This window comes from Lissotriton vulgaris, chromosome 6 (assembly GCF_964263255.1).
Source record: "Lissotriton vulgaris chromosome 6, aLisVul1.2, whole genome shotgun sequence".
In the NCBI taxonomy this organism is placed as follows: Eukaryota; Metazoa; Chordata; class Amphibia; order Caudata; family Salamandridae; genus Lissotriton; species Lissotriton vulgaris.
Window position 1 is genome coordinate 1,095,563,975 of NC_141694.1, and position 19,557 is coordinate 1,095,583,531.

General features: G+C 47.9%; 1 protein-coding gene across 1 annotated transcript in view; it reads left to right on the forward strand.

The window, feature by feature from the left end:
* The window catches only part of IGF2R (insulin like growth factor 2 receptor), a 1,757,136-nt gene that overhangs the window by 1,275,166 nt on the left and 462,413 nt on the right, over window positions 1-19,557 (forward strand). The window contains exon 36 of the mRNA XM_086927157.1: window positions 5,595-5,744. Within this exon, the coding sequence (XP_086783283.1) occupies window positions 5,595-5,744 (150 nt within the window). The remainder of the gene's footprint in view (window positions 1-5,594; window positions 5,745-19,557) is intronic.

Here is a 19,557-nt window from a genome sequence, read left to right on the forward strand (position 1 = left end):
CAACATGTTTCTGCCGTACTAGTGGTATAGATTCACCAAGGCATTCTTCAGGACTATACCCCGGCGGTATGGACACTCTAATAGTCCACCCTAACCTGGGGACGTGAAAGTGAAAAAAGAAAAGTGAAAAAAGTGCTTAAAAATCAGAAGAGCAATTTGCTCATTCCAAAAAAAACCCCAAATCAGGGGTGTCTCCGCACTTTAAAATAGGGCGCTACTAGCACCATGGGTCTCGGGAGGAGGATTGGAGCGCGCCTGGCACATCGCCCTCAGCGCCCTCAACCCGCTTCTTAACCTGCAAGAATCCTCAAGACCGGACCCCGACGTGTTAAAACCCTCCTATCATTTGCTCCATATTCCTAGCAGTCCTGCGACTGACTAGACCTCTCTTCTTTTGTTGTAATACATTCAACCGGGGATTAAGAGAGTGTCCTCGATTCTCCCTACCTCTCCCTTTGTTGACATATAGTACAGAATGGCCTTCAACAGTATAGAATGGCCCTATGTAATCATGGTCCTGCCTAGGCTGGGCTTCGGCCCCAAGTTCTGTTTATGGGTCCGCTTATTATATAAGGACCCCATGGCGAGAGTGCGCATGAACGGAGTGGTCTCACAAGCCTTTAGCCTGCGCGGGGGCATGCGATAGGGGTGGCCCCTGTCGCCTAGGATGTTTGCTTTGGTAGTGGAGCCCCTGGTGGCTTGGGTACATCAGGATCCACTCATTTCTGGGAATCGGGGGGGATGAATGAGAGCAAAAGATCTCCTTATATGCAGACGATATTCTGTTATATGTCACGAGGCCCAGCTTCTCGATTGCGAGGATCCTCCACATCTTCGACCTCTTTGGGAGTTACTGCAGTTACCAAATTAACTGAGACAAGTCCCTGATTTTCCCACTCTCGAGGAGGGTGCTCCCTCTTCCGACTGGTTGTCCGGTGCTGGTAGAGGGTATGGAATTCCGCTAACTGGGAGTCCATGTTACCATGAATGGGGAGGAATTCCTCTAACAGAATCTACTCATCTAATTGGAGTGATTCCAAGCAGATGTCATTCATTGGAGGCACTCCCGATCTATCTAATGGGTAGTCGTACTCTTTAAAATGATGACCCTCCCCTGCCTGCTGTATGTACTCCAAAACACCCCTTACAGAGTCCCAGAGAGCTTCTTTAATAACATCAGCAGTGCGTTGCGGAAGCTGCTTTGGGACAGGGCAGCTCATGTATATCCCTGGCGCAGCTCCAGCGCAGCGTATTTGACGAGGGAGTGGATGATTTAAGGGATTAAGAAGGTTTTCATGAAAATACTTTGGTTCAGGTTAGAAACAGTGGGGAAATGACCAGAGGAGATGTACTGTGGGTTTCGAGCAAGCTCCTTTTCTAGATTACTCATTGTGGCCCATGAGTGCTGGAGGTGAGGCCGTCCTCTGCTCAAACTACTGAACTGAGGTGAGAAAGACGCCCATCTCCCTGGCTGATCCTGCACTGTGGGCCTGGTCTTCAAGGAGTGGTGTGGTGTTTCCTGATGGGGGGGACCTTCCCTTCCGAAACAGAATGGAATTGCTGACAGGTGGACCCAGTGCCCCGGCGCTTCCAATTGCTTCCGTTACGCTCATCCCAGTAACTGCCTGGCCTGGTGCGAGGAACCCGATTGACCTCCACGTGGCTGCAAAAAACTCCGCAGGCGTGAGTCCCCCTGCAGTGGTGCGCCCGGGATGTCCAAACTTTAAGGTAGTAGCCTGTTTGCTCGATCATTAAGCCACTGCCCCCTGGGCCTAGGACAAACAACTGTTGTAAAGATTACATTTCGTTTCCATTTGAGCTTTCTTTTTGAACTTAGCATCTTTTGCTAATAGTGGTTTGTACATATTTTCCTCTGGTAAGGAAATGAGACACACACACATTTATTCCTGGTAGGCTTTGTCACCCTAGTTAGCTCCAGGGTCAAACTTATTAAACTCTATTCCCTTGTTTTATTTTTGTGCTAGTCGGTGATGACTCTTTTGCTTCAGACAAGCTAAAGATGTTGCTCATTGCCTCTTGCACAATGCGATAAGGCCAGTATTTTATTATTCAAACAATATCCGTGTGGAACTCGGTGAGAGGCACTTCCCACCGGAGTAATCATGGAAGCTGCTGTGAGCTGTGACTAAGATGAAGTTCTGCAGACCCCAACCTTCATTCTGAGAAGGAAGATAGCCATGCAAGCAGAAGTGTACTGGCCTGCACACTTAGATGAGGTGCATTCATTAATGCACTGAGTTCGGCTTCCTGAGATATCATACCAAGGTATAGGGTTAGATCATTCCGGCAGGCCTAACGAATGGGTACTCCCAACATGCTCTCATTAGTATAGAGGTATTAGTGACAGATAGGAGTAACCTTATTAACAATTAACATAGTTGAATTGTTTGTGTTTTTCACCATTCGAATAATTTTTATAACGATGTGTCTCATCTTTAGAATAAACACAGGTTATGTTTTATTTACAAATATTAGAGCTTTTCAATAAGCATTTGATAATGCAGTATTGTATCTTTTCTTTGTGACACCTTAGCCATACAAAAGTGAAAAACAAGAGTTAAACCTGTTTACACAAATTGGAGTGGTCATGTTCGAGGTTATCAACAAACATCTATAACTCTGTAAGGTTAAAGGTTTAGATGTAATACTGTGAGGTAGCTAAACCAACATTTACTGATTATATAAGAAGGCCCAATCTCTATATTAAGAGAAGTTTTGTTGATGTAATAAATAGTTGTACAAAATGCGTAGGAACCATATAACAAAGCACTTTGTTTAGGAGAATATATCTACTTTTGCTGTATACCCTAGGCTGTGCATGGATCCTTTGACCTGCCTCTCTCATTGCTCCGTGATCTTTAAATATTTTATTTTTCTTTCACACAGCTTTCTCCCTCAGTTGACAAAAACATTATTTTTGGTTTGAGACCCCTAGGGATGCTATCCATTGCCACTGGGCTAATTAAAATATCTGTGAGTTTGGATTTACCACTGCAGTGATACTCTGATTGAGGGGACTATCCATATGTCTCTAAGCTTCTTACGTTTATCAGTTACCTTCTACAACAACCTTTAATGGAGAGCATTACCTTTACAAAAATGGTGATATTGATGCAGGTCTTAAGGTGCCCCACAGATCTGTCGCCTGCACTCATTCTCCTGCAGGTGCTGGAGGAACTTGGTGCTTCCGGAGGATCTTGGTGGGAGTAAGAGCATCTGCTTGCTAAAAGAGACATTACAAAATACTGGAAGCTGGGCAAATTCCCTCCTAAAGAGGAATGGCTGACAGTAATGGACAAGTGTTCATGCATTGAGGAATATATCTATAAAGCTCTTGCAGAAACTTCTGCAGCAATTGGATTAGCCGGTGATCACCTTGATTTGGAGAGGTGGAAGTAAACCAGTGGCCCTTGACTTGCTCGAACTCTTCATAACTGAGGTGGGATTAGGTATAGCCTGTTTTGAAGGTTATTGTGTGGATGCACAGTTCCAGTATGTGGAAATACCGTCATCCACTGGGTGGCCATCTGAGGTGGACGTTTTAGAATGAGCACCAAGGCCATTGTTATTGATGGAGGATTTTTTTTATTACATCCGTCTTGCTCAAGGGTTTCCTAGTCTGCTGCTGGTTGTGTAAATGCTGGATGTAATATCTGAAAAGACATGTGGCGTGCACACTGGGATTTATTAACCTTAATTCCTTAGGCTGCTAAGAGCAACTGAAAATTTTGAACTAGAGAAGTGGCTCAAGTTCAGTCATCCATTTTGGGACTTTTATGAATCGGGGACTATTCGTTTGAGGATATCCAGGCCTCATAAAGTATCCCAGATGGCCAATTTTTTATCTTAAGTCTCTTAACCAGGGCAGTGGTTATAATAGTATATCGGAGGCTCCTGGAGTGCTGCAAATGTAAGAGCTCTGGGGGCAGACAGGAAAGCTATCAAGTTATTGCACAGGAAGGTATTGAATGCAAGCAAGACTAAATTTCTTAGGTCCAGGAAGCAGGCGGAACATGACACTGGGTAGGGAGTTTAAAATGAAAAGTGGAGCAGGGCTGTGGCATCTCCAGCAGTAGTATCCTGGAATGCTAGATTCATAGGTCCACATGGTGTGGGGGTGCTCTGTAATGCTAGCTTTTCCAAAACAAGTGGTTTGGGAGGTGTTCTTGTGATCGATCAAGAAATTGTTCGAGACCTGATGTGTGCCTATTTGGTTTAGTACCATGTTATGAGAGGACCAAACAGGGGTGTACATTTGTTAATCTTGCCCAAGTGCTAGCTAAAGGGAAAACTGCTTTAACCAGGAAGTACATTGCTCAAAGGGTTTGCTTTTCATTCAGCAACTATTGACGCTGATTGTTGGAATCCAAGCTACCCTACCCCCTGGTGGACTCTTGGTTTCTTTGTATTTTCTACGGATTGGATAGGAGGAAAAAGTGGCTTCTTTGTATTTTACTGTTATGTTCAACATGTCTGTCATAAGGGTGTCTGACACATATGAATACATACACAATTGTGTATAAATGGAAACTAATATTTGCACAGCTAATATATCTGGTTGTAATCTGTTAACACATATAACATTAGCACATTACTGAGAGACACACTGAATGAAGCCAGCAGGAGCAGGCAGAGAGGACTATAGTTGTAAGTAGTTCCACATGCAGTCCAATGAAAACACTTGGAAACGGAAGGAGACAGATAATTAGGCAGTAGCATTAGGTGATTGATGAATACCCCACTGCATAGATCTAAGGCATAATTGGCAAAGTCCCAAGCCAGTGACTAAAAGAGGTTGGTCTAAATAAAGCCAATGATTGAAAGGGGCGGACCCAAAGTCTAGTCTGTGTACATTGATAAGAATGTCTGCGTGATATCTGGTGAAGAATGGAGTAAAGCAACATTTATAGCATAGATTAACTGTCCAGTATATCCAACCGCAGTCCGTGAGGTAACAGCTGTGGGGAGATTCCAACGGACGATGACAAATGATTCATTTATTTAATTTTCCCCCTTGCTTCGTCCCTCGAAATCCTCCCCACAGACCCACCACTGTTACCTGCATGGACCGCGGCTGAGTATATCCATGCTCTCCTTTTTCTCTCTTGTCTTCCCCATCAGCTCCTTTTATGCCATTGTATTTTCTCATCCTCAGTAAACTTCCATCTATTATTAATCGTACTGTGAGTGTTAGTCTCCAGTGAATAATGAACTTGGCTTATCTCCCTTTGTATTGCGTACTATACCTATTAGCCTAGGGTTGTGCTACATTATAGACACCTGGAAAATGTTGTTGTCCCTACTAGAAGGCGCAAGATGGCAACAAATGGTCACAAACATGGATTTATTTCTAGGTTAACCAGAGTGCCTAAATGTCAAACTATAATTATTTCTTGGGCTTCGAAAATCCTTGCAACGGAGCTTCTTGAGGTACATTTTGATAAGTAATTTGAGCCCACATCAACTGTTTCCTGTAAATAGTCAGTGCTTTCTTATTATAATTAATTCACTGTTAATACTTGAGGGTGTACCCAGAATATAGACTTTACTCCTATTTTGTGTGTATTTTGTAGGATATTGGTCGTGTTAGTGGACCGCCCCAGATCAATCCGGCAAATCAACAAGTCTACATACAGTTTGAAAGTACAACCCCATGCTCAACAGAGAAAGAGCTAAACTACACTTCCTTGATTGTATTTCATTGTGCCCCAGGCACTGATCTGGTAAGAAGAATATCTGTTTTCCATTGTAATATGCTTGGCTTCATTAAAATTTCTGTGTTTGAGTACTATGTTCAAATCTGCCCCCATTTCTTATGTTGGCATCCTGCAATTGTTCTATTTTGCATTTGTGTGTTTACCCATTCTTTGTCTCTTGTAAGAGGGCTGATGACCTGTTGACCATATCGCAACAATTCCAACTTTTCCAGCAATTAATATTTCATAGATTCCCATTGTTTAATCACTCTCATTATCGTGCTGGGAGTGTTACAGTAACTTTCAAACAGCAGCAGCAATTTTAACATGACTGAAAGTCTTTAAAAGCGTGACATGTGGTTGCCTAATCACCTCCTTGAAGGAGACCTAAGCTCTAGTTATTAAGAGGTGACTGTGTGAAGAGAATATCCTCTGGAAGCTCTCTTCTTCAACAGTTAAGTGACTAGAGTAATCTTTTTTTCTGACTCTGAACTGCTTTCAGTTCCTCTAGTAGTTTTCCTTTGCATCCGAGTGTTGGTTCTTAGGTGTTAGGATAAGGGATGGAGAAGTGATTCTGCTATGGCCGATTCTCTTGAAAAGGCTCTCTTCTGCCTAAATGAAACATCTGGCCAAAATAAACTCTTTAGTGATATCCCCTGTTAAGATTGTATTTCTTTCTTGTACCCAAGCAAGAATCCAAGAACTTTAACATATGGTACGGATCCTCTAAAATAAATTCTGTGGAACAGAAAATTGCCTTTTATATCATTGAAACATGGCCTTTTTTCAGAGATTCACTATCCTCTAGCAGTAACTCTCTGAGAAGTGCACTGCCTGCATTCTCCAAAAAGGTAAAGTTTGTACTTTTAAACATCTGGTGTGCCTCTAAGAGATTTTTGACTGAAGACATTACTTGCGCCTCAAAGGAACCTCCCTGGAAAACTTCAAAAAGTGAAAAACAGCTGATGCACTTCAGAGGGATAGGACAAGGTGCACACTGTTCCACCTAAACCTCTATCGATGAACAAGTTGTCAACAGTGACCGTCTTTTTTCCTCTGGTCAAGGCAGGTCATTTCCTGACACCTTCACCACAAACAACTTCTTCCTTGCTGACAATGCCTGCCATGAGGCCAACCTCTGTTTTATTATTTACAGTAATTCCATCGATAACATTGGCCTTCTGGACAAAGTCCGCCCTGACAGTGGCTTTTCCATCAACATTGATTAGTTCTGCCCTGGTGATGATCTTTCATCTGGCAGCTACCTTTGTTGATAACTTCAGAGTTGATGAATTAAAGAAATACTCCCAGGCAGTGCAAATGAAAATAAAACATGCACGCAGGTGAATATGTGTGTTCCTTTATTGCCCTCTAACACCTTACCTGGCAAGGTATCTGATAAAGACTACTAGCCTCAGATTCCTCAACGTAGAATTATCCCCGGCGTGAGACTGGATTTGGAAAACTTTTCTGCCACAGCATACCTGCGCGCAGGGGGGACAGCACCACGTGACTCCGCCCTGACGTTGTCCCAGTTTGTGACATCAGCGAGGATACATAAGTCACACCCGGCGCGCCTACATCAGTTTTTTCTCTTTTCCGCGTGCAACTCTGATCCGGATTGTGTCCTGGCCTGTTTCAGGCCTTCTATCCCTTTTCACGCTTGGCGTTCAGTGGAACAGTGTGCAAATGCCTCGGGGATTCAAGACGTGTACCTATTGTGCACGTCCCGTGTCGGCGACGGACCCTCACCCGATTTGCATGTGGTGCCTGGGTTAGCACCACGACTTGGAGAGTTGGGACGCCTGTCAGGACCTTAACCCTAAATCATGGCTGGAGCGCCGAATTAAGTTGCTGTCAGCACACTTGTCCAGGTCGGTGTCATCACAGCGTCCGTCCCCTACCTCGGATGCAAGGAATCGCTGATTTAGTCTGCGACATCGTCTATCGCTGCTGCCTCTTGGGCGTGGCTCACCGGCTGGTTGGTCCTTCAGTTTGTCTCCGAGGCCCTGTCCTCCTTCCGCGGCGGGCGCCGTCTCCCCCCCGGGCGTTTATCCTCCGCCTGTCGCCTCCCTACCCACCGTTTCCCGGCGCGAAGGCGACTAGGGCCCAAATGCGGCTCTTTGTCCCTTCCTCCACCTCCTTAGACGTCCGTGCATCTCTTGCCTTGCACGGGGACTTCCGCGGAGTCGCCGGCGGCCACGGCACCGAAGACTTCGGCTCCAGGTCGTAGGAGAGTAGCTTCGTCGACGTGTGGTCTTTCGGGGCACCCCTCTTCGGCGCCTAGTGTCCCTGCTTCGCTGCAATTCCCTACAGGGCTCCCTGTGGCGTCGGAGGTGATCGCCAGAGCTCCGTGCTTGCCCCCGAGCCCCCCTTGGTCCTCTGGGCAGGTGGCTGCCTCACCAGAGGTCGAGCCCGTGCCGCTTTGGTGCCGTTTTGGCACCGATAGTCTTCTTTCCTGGCTCCGGTCGAATCGCGGGTGAAGGCCCGGGTCTGGGTAGCCTTCCCGAGTCCCTCTCGGTCCTCGGCACGGGCGGCTGCCCCATCCGAGGCTGAGCCGGCACCTTTTCAGCACCGCCCCTTCGCCGGTCCGGCGTCGGCCTCGCCCCATTCTCCTGGAGAGCACGTGGTTCTGGATTCGTCTCCTGAGGTCCCTTCGTCTCCTGAGGTCCGTCATCTGTTTGTGTGTTTCTCCCCGGAGACAGGGCACCGTGTAGTTACCTTTTCACCAGCATCTTCCAGGGAAGGCTCTTTGCCGTCCCCACGGCCAAAATCCTCGAATCCTTTTTTCCCTGGCTCGCCGCTGGCTTCTCCACCAGCCTCTCCACCTTCCCCTGAGACCCCTCGGATCCCTCATTCATCTGTGGATCCTCCTCTATGCCGGGGCTGGCCGCTTCTCCCTGGACTTGGGGATGGGCGGCTCAGTCTGCAACGGTCACCCACTGAGGAATTGCTTTCACCTCCGCAGTGCCCTACTGAGGCCAGTGTTGCCTTTGTTCGGGCTATTTCTAAGGCTGCTGGTATTCTGAGGATTGGTGAACCTGTCACTCTAATTCCTACAGACAACCTCTTGGAGATTCTCCACACGGGCTCTGGTGGACGGGAGTTGTTCCTACTTTTGAAGCGTCACTCCATAATTCTCTTATTGGGGCTTGCGGGCGCCCTGCTACGGGCGATCCGGTGCCTCTGGCACTACTGCACCGCCATCGTCCTGCTCCGCACGACCCGGTCTGCCTTTCTTTCCACCCTTCTACTCCAGGCGCTCTACTGCGAAATGCCTTTCCGTGTTTGCCTGTGGTGGTGTTCCCTCCGTCTCAGGAGGCCCGGTTGTTAGATTCATGGGGTCGTAATGTCTTCGCTTCTTCCAGTGCTGCCTTGAGGGCGCTTAACACTTTGTGTGTGCTGACCAGGGCTACTTCTAGTCTGTGGGATTCTGTGGAGTCCCTTCTTTCTCATGTCTCTCATGAGGGTGCCCGTGCTGATCTGCGGGGCCATGTTTTGGATGGTAGAGATTTGGCAGCATCTATTCTTCATGCGGCTTTGGATGTTGCCGATGCTATTGACCGTGCTATGGCCACCTCTGTGGCTCTCCATCGCCATGCTTGGCTAGCGATGCTGTTTTTCCTGAAAATCTTAGAGAGCGTCTGGTCGACCTCCCTTTTGACGGGGTCCTGCTGTTTAATACTCGTGCAGACTTCGCCATTCAGCGTCTTCTTGCGGGGCTCCGTCCTTGTCCTTCTCCTCCTCCTTCTCCTCAGTAAGTTGGTTTGCTGTTTCTTCGGGTCTTGGTGGGAGGCGTTATCCCACTTGCTCCTGGTATTTGGTTTTTGAAGTGGCTGTTACACTTTCTGTAAGGGTTACTGTGCCCTCGGGGTCATTGGTTGGCCACGCTCTTCAGTTGGCTGCTAGTCCAGCCCCTTTTGTTGGTAATAATAATAATAATAATAATAATAATAATAGGCACATTTATAAAGCGCATGGTTACCCTCGGCCAGTGTGTCCCTGCGCTGCGGTGCAATTGCACAGATTGCCACAGCCTAACCTAGCCAATCCTAGTTATCCCAGGGGGAAGAGATGCGTTTTCAAATTTTTCCTGAAGGTGCCCTCCCGGGCCTCCATCCGGAGAATCAAGTGAAGTCTGTTCCATTGCTGTGCAGCCAGCAGGCGGAAGGAGCGCCCACCCATCTTTGCTCTCTTAATAGTGGGAACGCACACCAAACCCGCACCACCTGATCTCAGTTGGCGCTTTGGGACATAAGGGGTGAGTAACTCAAACAGATCGGAAGGAGCCGTCCCCTTAAATATACGATGGCATGCACACAGTGCCTTAAACAGGACTCTCTCTTATCTACAGCCAGTGGAGTAGAGCCAGCGTTGCCTTCGAGGAGACCCTTCTCGAGTGCATGAGGACCAGATGTGCAGCTGCGTTCTGTACCCCCTGGAGCCTTAGCATACACCACGTCGTTGCACCCAGGTATAGAATGTTGCCATATTCCAAGCCCGATGTCACCAGGGCATGAACCATGGTCTTCCTGGCTGCTGTAGGCAGCATGTCCAGTGTTTTGTGAAGGGCCCTCAGGACTCCAAAACAGGCGCCTGCCACCCACCTGGTTTGGTACTCAAAGGAGAGCCTTGTGTCCTGCCACACCCCCAGGTTCTTAGCCTGAGCGCAGGACACAGGGGTGGACCCCACTCTGGGGCCACCAGGCCGATGACCACACCGACGGGGCTCTCCCCACCACAAGCACCTTGGTCTTATTGCCATTCAATTTCAGGCAGTTGTTAGCCATCCATGAGGCCACCTATTGAAGTCATGTCACGAAATTGGAGGCTGCCGTATCCTGTGCCTGTGGTAGGTAGACCGCCAGCTGAGTGTCATTGGCACAGGGCATGACCCTGATCCCAAACCCATCAGCAATCTCTGCTAGTGGAGCCACGTAGAGATTGAACAGAGTCGGGCTCGGGGTCGATCTCTGCGGCACCCCCTGTCTTAATTTGATGACTTTCGAATATTGGGAGCCCTGCCTCACCTGAAAGCTGCGCTCCGACAGAAGTAATTTCATCCAACTCAGAGCACTGCCAGACACACCTCCTTTCCTCAGACACTGCACCAGAGTGTGATGGGCAACCGTGTCAAAGGCGGCACTTAAATCCAACAGGACTAAGGCTCCCGTCTGACCCGCATCCACATATTTCCTGTTGGTTTCTGTGGCAAAAAGCAAGGCGGATTCCGTCGAGTAACAGGCCCGGAATCCAGACTGAGTGGGATGCAGGAGATCGAATTTCCCAATATGCGCCGTCAGCTGCATATTTACCACTCTATCCGCAACCTTTGCGAAGTACGGTAAAAGAGATTAGACGCAGATTGTCCAGTTGGCCTGGACCTATATGAGGTTTCTTGGGTAGCGGGAGGACCACTGCTTCCTTCCAGCATCCTGGCACTGTGCATGTCCTAAATTAGACCTCCACCAGGTTTCTGATATGTGGCTCCAGGGTTTCCAAGCTCCCTCTCCGCACTATAGGGGAGTAGGGGAGGCCGGGTCTCTAAGAGAACCAGACTTAATGCTAATACTAATTTTTTAGTTAGCTGCTCTGGGGGGATGGGGAGGGGGTGAACGTTGAAACTCTCCAACCCTTCACCCTCCCAGACGTCGACGTACTCTGTCTCCTCCAATGCCTCGTGTTCTACTCAGGCGGAGTCGGGAAAGGTGGAATACATTTTCTCCACCTTGTCTGCCACATGGTTGCATAGCTTTTATGAGCCCAGAGCCGTAGCATCCGACGTAGCTAGGGAAGATATCTCTTTGTAAACCCTAAACAATTCCCTTGTCGAATTGCCCGCCGACCCAATTCTTTCCAGGTAGTATGCTGACTTTGCTCTTCTAATGAGCCCATGATAGCCCTTCAGTGTCTCTTTATACTCTCTCCTCCCCTGGTCCGAGAAGTATTTCCTCCACCGCCTTTCCAGGCGTTTACAGTCTGCTTTCGCCATTCTCAGGGCGGCGGAATACCAAGGATCACATTTTTGTGCTCTACCCGGTATTTTTTGTAACCGGTGCTGTCCAAGGCCTCCGTAATCCTCCTATCCAAGTTTATGCATGCACTTTCGGCATCTGTACCTCCAGGTAGGCCCTGCTGAGAAAGGGGGCTGCTTAACATTTTCTGCGAGAAGCCAGCCCACCTCCGGCACACTATGCCCCTCTTAGCTTTCACCCGTATCTTTGGCCCAGGCAATCTCATAACAAAAGAGACCAGGAAATGGTCTGTCCATACAACAGGAAGAGGTGGGTAGACAACTATATCCTCCCAATTTGCAAAAATGGGGTCAAGCAGATGGCCCCTGAGATGGGTAGGGGAGTCCGATATTAACCTGAGTTGTAGAGTGGCCATTTCCTGACACAGCTCACCCGCCGCCAAACAAAAAGCATCATCAAAATGCAGATTGAGATTACCCAGCACTCAGAATTTATCATACTGTAGTGCAGGAGTAAGGCAATCTATCAAGCTAGGGGAAAAGCGCGTGGGTGGTCCAGGAGGTCTGTAGACCAGAAGCCCTTTCCCAATTTAGTTTAAGTCCACCTTAATTGTAAAGATCCCAGCCTCTCTATCAGCAATGGTGATAGGCTTGAGGGCGCATTGGATGTGGTGTTTAAATATAATTGCCACTCCGCCCACTCTGCCAGATCGCATAGCCCCTAGGTAGTGCCTCTAGGATCTCTGGCACAGAGTCCTCGTGCAGCCAAGTCTACCTGACCATCTACAAGCTGGTCGTAGATCTCCAGTCTATGCTTCCTGAGTGACTGACAGTTCAGCAAGCAGCAGTTCAAATGAGGACTTGCCTCCTTCACCTCCCTCCCCACACTAGTCTTGAATGAGCAGTACCTACAGTCCCAGATCTTACTACCTCCAGCCATGCTGTGTCTACACAGATCCGCTATAGCGGGCACAGAGCAAGCAGTTCTTGAGAGCTATACTGTAGCTTTACTCCTGCACAACCAGGGGTTCTGGCCCCCGGCCGCGGACGGGCGCAGGCGGGCTTGCCTTCGGCACACCAGCAGCTCGCCGGCGGCGAGCCCGCTGCGCGGTCGCTGAGGCATGTGGTTTTATAGCTACATGCTCCCCACAACTAGACTGCTAACCGGTCAACCGGAAGTGCCTGACCCTCCCTACCCTGCCCTCCGCGCAATGGTACTGGTTACTGAGTCGGACCGGGGTGGGAAGGAGTCCAGATTGAGCCCAGGTCTCCATTGGCCTCCAGAGAAGGTAAGCCGCTAGAATACCACCAACACTCTCCTCAAGAAGAATGCACAATTTAAAAAAGATTACCCAGTGAAAAACAAATGCACAAAATGTGTGCGTTTTAAAATACTCAGGCAACAGGTTACAGCACCAAGCAGTTAGATGGCCCTGCCACTGCCCCACTCACAGCACCGCGGCGGCTGAACCACGCGCCTTTATGCCTGCCTGCTCCCCGCAACTAGACCACTAACCGGTCGACCGGAAGTGCCTGGCTCTCCCTACCCCGCCCTCCGCGCAACGGTACTGGTTGCCGCGTCGGACCGGGCAGGAAGGAGTCCAGATTGAGCCCAGGTCTCCGTTGGCCTCCAGAGAAGGTAAGCCGCTAGAATGCCCCAACACTCTCCTCAAGAAGGATGCCTGTGCTTTCTGGTTGATGACTAAGCCTTCTGTGGTTTCTGCCATAGGTCTAGGATTTTGTTCTCTGATTCAGGATTGTTTTTTCCTGAAGAGTGGTTCCTATGCTTTCTTGGGACGTGTCATACCCTATGCGGGGTACATGTAGCTATTGTATAGCCCTGTCTTACGCGGGGAGGGTGTGGACTCCTCCTTGCTGGTTTGTCGCCCTTCCTGGTGTGGCTGTATTACTATGGTGTGGTCTTTGGCCCTTACTGGGGCATGTTTTGTCCTTTGTCTGCCGTTTCCTGTGTCGATGGCCTGGTCCTTCCTACTTGTTTCTCCTCTTCTCTTCTAGCTGATCACTCTGCTTCGTTGATCGGTTCTATCCGGGCGGTCCCCTTTAGGGGTCATTCAGGATGGTTTACTGGCCTTGCCCTTGTTCTGAGCCCAACGTGGTCCGGGCGTTTAGTTTTGTAGCGTTGTCAGCAGCTGGCTGCCCCCGCCTGCTCTTCTGTTCTGTGGCCGGAGGCCTTGGAGTGGGCCCTGGTGCTCCTGCTTCTGTCCTGTGGGGCCATTGTGAGATTACGTTCTTATTCTTCTGCCTACCCTATTGCAGAGGCGCCGTTTTGTCTTGTCTTCAGGGTGTGATGGGCTCGGCTGCCATCGTCACTTGGTATGTTTCCCGGTGGAGGGCTTTGCTGTGCTTCTGCCTCTTCTCCATGGAGTCTGTAGGTGGCTCTTCTTACTCTGCATTGTCGGTACCTTGGGGCTTCCGGTGGAGGTCCCTGGTACGTTGACTGGGCTTGAGGTGTTTTGGCCTCCTTCGTATTACCCTTGCTTTTCCAGTTGGTGAAGGTTGGGTTGCCTTTTTTGTCGTTCAAATACATCTCCTGTGGGGCAGGTGTTTCTCCACGATGCAGAGGTTCTCTTCAGCTTAGGGCCTGTAACTCATCTCCTGTTGCGGTGGACAGGGCTATTTTTCCCTGTCCCCGTGATTGGTCCCCTGCTGGGTGTCTTGTGCTCGTCTGAGCTGGAGAGGTCTTCTCACAGACCCTCCTCCCCAATGGCTAGGGTATCTATTCTACGTTAAGGAATCTGTGGCTAGTAGTCTCTATCAGATGTACAAGTTACTTACCTTCGGTAACGGTGCATCTGGTAGAGACAATTCTAGCCGCAGATTCCTTTGCGAACCTCCCTTACTCCCCGTGTCTACGAGGACCCTTCTAGGTCTTCTGCACTCGCCTGCTTCAGGACGGCATTCCCCTGTGAGTGCCTTTTTCTTACTCCCTCCCTAGGAGGATGCTCGCCTAGTTGTTGTTGTTGCTTCATTGTTTCTTTCTGGTGATTGGGTGACAAATGCCTGGGTGCTTCTGTACCCATGCATTTGGTCTCCAATGTAGGGTTTATTTGTGCCCTGCTTCCTTGTGTTACTTGCACTTCTGACTCTTACAGTCCTTGGGGTTGAGGTCCCCTGGCTGGGTCTCGACCCTTGGTTCTTTTAGGGGATCCCGCTGCTGGTGTTGTTGGGGGATTACTTGTCATTGCTCTCCCATTCTGGACTTGGACCCCTTCTTGGCTCCAGGCAGTGGTTGCAGACTTCTTCGTCTGCTATTCCCTTTTTCACATGCTTTCTGCCTCCAGGCAGGCTGTTATGTTGATTGCAGGCTTGCTTGCAGTAGCTGCGCTCTATTCTTTAATTCCATGACTTGGTGCCTTCTTGCCTGGCACTATTCTGGATGGTGCTTTTCCTCACCTTTCATTTCCTTTCCTTCTGTATAGTTGGGTTTTCGCACACTGTTCCAGTATTCTCACAGTTTCGTTTGTGATGGCTGTGCGTTTGCGGGCGGAAAAGTTCTCAGAAGAAAACGGACGTAGGCACCCCGGGATGGGACTTGTGTATCCTCGCTGACGTGGTGCCGTCCCCAGGGGGCGCAGGGATGATGTGGCAGAAAAGTTTTCCGGATCCAGTCTCACGCCTGTGGATAATTCTACGTTAAGGAATCTGGGGCTAGAATCGTCTCTACCAGAAACATTGTTACCGAAGGTAAGTAACTCCTACGTCGGCAAAGGTTGCAGCTAAAACTTTGGACACAGATTCCAATGGTACTGAAGATAAAGATCTTTATGGCAGCTCCATAGTCCTGCTTAGCTACACACAAAATACTAAAACATGCATGGGGAAAAAAGAACAGTGTAAACATTGAGATGGATGCTACTTGAACGATAATATCCTTATTTGCATGGTACAGAAGACTTTGACTTGTATTATGGGAATTCTCATTATAATACTTACTATGAAAGGCAACCATACCAAAAGCCACCAGTGCTCCCAAGTTCCATTTGACTTCTTCAGAGCTCTACAAACCATGATGAGGGACTCCCATGCAATATTCCACGGACCTGTGCCAGCGGTTGCTGAGCCTTCTATTCAGCTCTGTAATTTCCACCATCTCTATAACCTTATACCATCACCAGTAAAATGACCACCTTTACCAATGATTGTGCTACCCGACGACTGCAAACCGATGTAATGAGATGAGGCAGAAGAAGAATAAGGAGGTAAAGTCCCGTAGCATACTCCTATGGAAGAGGAAAGACCCGTAGAATATTGTTATTGTTACAGGTGCGCCTTAATTTCTGCCTTTGCCTGCAGACTCACCCCCTGATGGCATTGGCCAGGTTCTACTCCTATGTTTTGAGGGCATCAAAAAGTTATAGCCGTCAGTCACAGAATCAAAGACGCATTATTTTGTCATGCAGTCTTAAGGATCAACTAAAAAAGATTATGTTCCAGTTGTCTACCACATCTGGCAAGACTTATATGAAATCTCAACTACTTCCCTGGCACTGGTTCTCAGCTGGGCAAAGATATAAGACACCTGGTATTACACCTGCTTGTGTTATTAAACACTCTAAAGTGGGCTCAGTTGTGGCTGCAGTAGTGAAGCAGTGACTACCTAACCCTACTTCACCCTACACTGTACCTTCTAATCTAGAAAAGAGCATAATGGACACATTTGAAAAAATCAAGGACCTTCATAGCATCCATGTCCATTAGCGCAGCAAACATTGACCGATTTTGGATGCCAAAAGGCACATACATAGCTATGAAAAATGATCCTGGAAGACAAAAGGAAAGAGGCAGAGGAAATTCTGTGGGAAGGGGGATCACAGTTCATAAGTGCACAAATGGACCGGTCAGTGAAAATACAAAGTAGAATTTAGAGACTGCAACATCACTGGGGTTCTTACATTTTGTGGGCAACAAGCCCTTTTGTAGAGACAAAAGTTGCGTCCAAGTATTAATAACAGCCACATAAGTCCTTCTCTCAACACTACTTTTCCCAAACACAGGCCTGAGCTCCTTCCACATCATCATATTCTAGATAGTCAGCACATTTTCTAGGGACCTCGCAGCCCTGATCGCAGTGGAGAAGTTGTTGACTTTGGCCTTGTACTGGCCACCACTCCCCCCACTCATTGGACCAAGTGGGGTAGGGCAGGTGGGAGACCGAGAGAATCGGTGACCTCCCTGTGTACCATTACATATGACTGCCCGACCAGACTCTTCCTTCAAATGTTGGAAAGGTGGTGTAAAGATAACACAGAAGAACTGCCATTATAGGTATGTGATTTGTTTCTTATTGTTCATTTTTATTTACTCAATTGTTTTTCTCTATTGTTTGACAACACTGTTTCATTTTCTATTGGTGTGAATGTGAATTAAACTGTCACTCTTTTCTTAATACCACTCTGGCCTTAGAGTGATTGCTCTCATATCTTTGGAGAACATAACTGCACAGACAGAATTCCTTTCCAACAGTTGCAAAAATCTCTTAATGTTCAAGACTTTTATTGTTTAATTACTTATGTCCTTGTAACTAAACATTTTTTATGTATTTTATGCGAACTGTAAGAATCAGATGCATGAGGTATATGTGGTGCGATTTCCTAGCCTAACACTGATCATCCTACATTTCTCAGGTTTTTAGAGCCTGGCATTAATAAATGCTTGCAATATAACACTTTTTATGACTTTGCTTACTTTTAATTTTAAATATAAAGATTTGGGAGTTATCGGGTCATAATGTTGCATTCCATGTACCACTTAACAAAAACTTTGCTTTACTAAATCGACCTAACCACTGCAGTGAATGGTAAGTAGATGTGGAGTGAACAATAATAAATATTCACTGAAAAAAGTAAAGGTTACAGGGAAGTTAAAGTTAGGCAATATAATTTTTTTAAAACCATTTTACACACATAAAACTATACAAATTCAGCAATCTGATGGAGAAATCTAGCTGCAGATTCCTTACCTTTTTTATCGAAATAAAGCTGATTGACTGACTGACTGGCCTTACCTTTCAATTTCTCCAGGTGTCAGACTGGATCTGGAAGGTTTTTCGTGAGCAGTACCCCTACATGCCGATAGGTGGCGTTTGTCAGCTCTACATGGCGTCAGCAGTAGTGTCCACGCTGGAAATTTTGTTTGTCATCCTACATATGTGCACTGACATCAGTTCTTTTCTTTCTGCGCCAGCCAGCGTTGATCAAAGAGAACAGCTACCCCTCTATCAGTTTTTTACTAGGTTTTTGCAAAATGTTGTCATTCTTCTTTGAGCTTTTTTCTTCTTTTTGTGTTGAGGGATCTCATTGCGGAAGACAGGTTTTAAACCATTTTGTTCACAGTCTTGCACCTTGTTTTTGTGGTGTCTAGAGCGCAACCATGACTCCAAGTCGTGCTCCGACTGGTGGGCCATTGCACCGAATGCTTTGAAGGAGCGGTCTCTGAAGCTGCTAGCGGCCTGGCATGCGACTCTACAGCAGTCACGGTCCTGCTCGAGAGGAAGGTCTCTGGACCTTTCCGGGAGCCTGAATTCCTCTTCATCCCACTACAAATCATCAGGCATTCAGGTAAGAGGCACAAAAAACTCATGAAATCGAAGCGCGCTGCAACTTCTCGATTGTCGGCCGATGAGATGAAGGAACATCGGCGCTCGGGCCTGGTTCCTCGGAACCTGCGCCTGGGTTGACTTTGTGCCTCTCCAGTTTTCCGGGAGCTGGAGCGACCCCACTCAGATTAAAGAGTTCTATGAAGCCATGCGTCTAAGTTTTAAGTGGCCCGACCCTTTTGTGCGCCTTTGGGCCTGTGGGGTCCGAGGGGGCCCTTTCCGCCTGTGCCTTGAACTCCGTCCTGGTTTTTGGTTATTTAAATTTCATCACCCTCTTACTGAGACAATACCTTCACAGTTTTCCAAGAATGTAGAGCATCTGGTGCTGGGTCATGGTACTACCCATCCAGCCTACAAACCAAGGAATTCGGATCATCTAGGGGCTTGGATAACGGATGTCCCCGGGGGTGCTGATACACATTGGAGGAGACCTTAATCTGCCCCTTCCGGGGGACTTAGATAGGCCCTCGGTTTGGCGGGTCTCCGGCAGCAGTAATACCCACGGATGCACCAATATTCCCATGTAGCCCAGGCCATATGGTCCTGTCACAAACTTACAGACTGGTGTACTGTGCTTGATGTGGGGATGGAGACTGGATGAGTAAGAGCTGACAGACTGGGACACTAGAAAGATGATCACTGACCATACAGATATGTTCTTCAAAGACAATATGGGCCCTGTTGAATCTGAGTTAGATCCGGGGAAAGCAAATAAAGCATTGATGAGTGATCAGCTGATCGCCTATCTTGCATGTAAAAAGAGGAAGAAAGACGAGTAAAGTGAAGGGGTAGGGTTGAATAAATCAGGGTACTCCTGGTATGGCTGGCCAAAAAAAAGGCAGGGAATTAGAATTCGGATTAGGTTGAGAATGGCGGCAATGGCTGAAACCCCTACAGAGATTGCACTAGCCTTCGACGTACACCTGGAAGACCTGCAGAGGGTGTGGACTCTCGATAGGCTGGGAGATCTGGACAGTTTCATTACAGACATCCCGAGACTTGAAATTGAGCAACATTTTTCTCTAGAAACGGAGATTACGGACGAGGAGATATCAGAGGCCATAACACCTCTACACAGTGGTAAAACCCCAATGGCTTTCCCCCAGAATTCTTTAAAAGTGTGTGATCTCGCACAGTGGGGCCACTCCACAAAATGTACTGTGGGGCCCTCGAGGTCAGTATACTCCCAAGGGACCTTAGGAGTGCGACAATCATTTTGATCCATAGAATCAACAGGTTACTCACTAGGG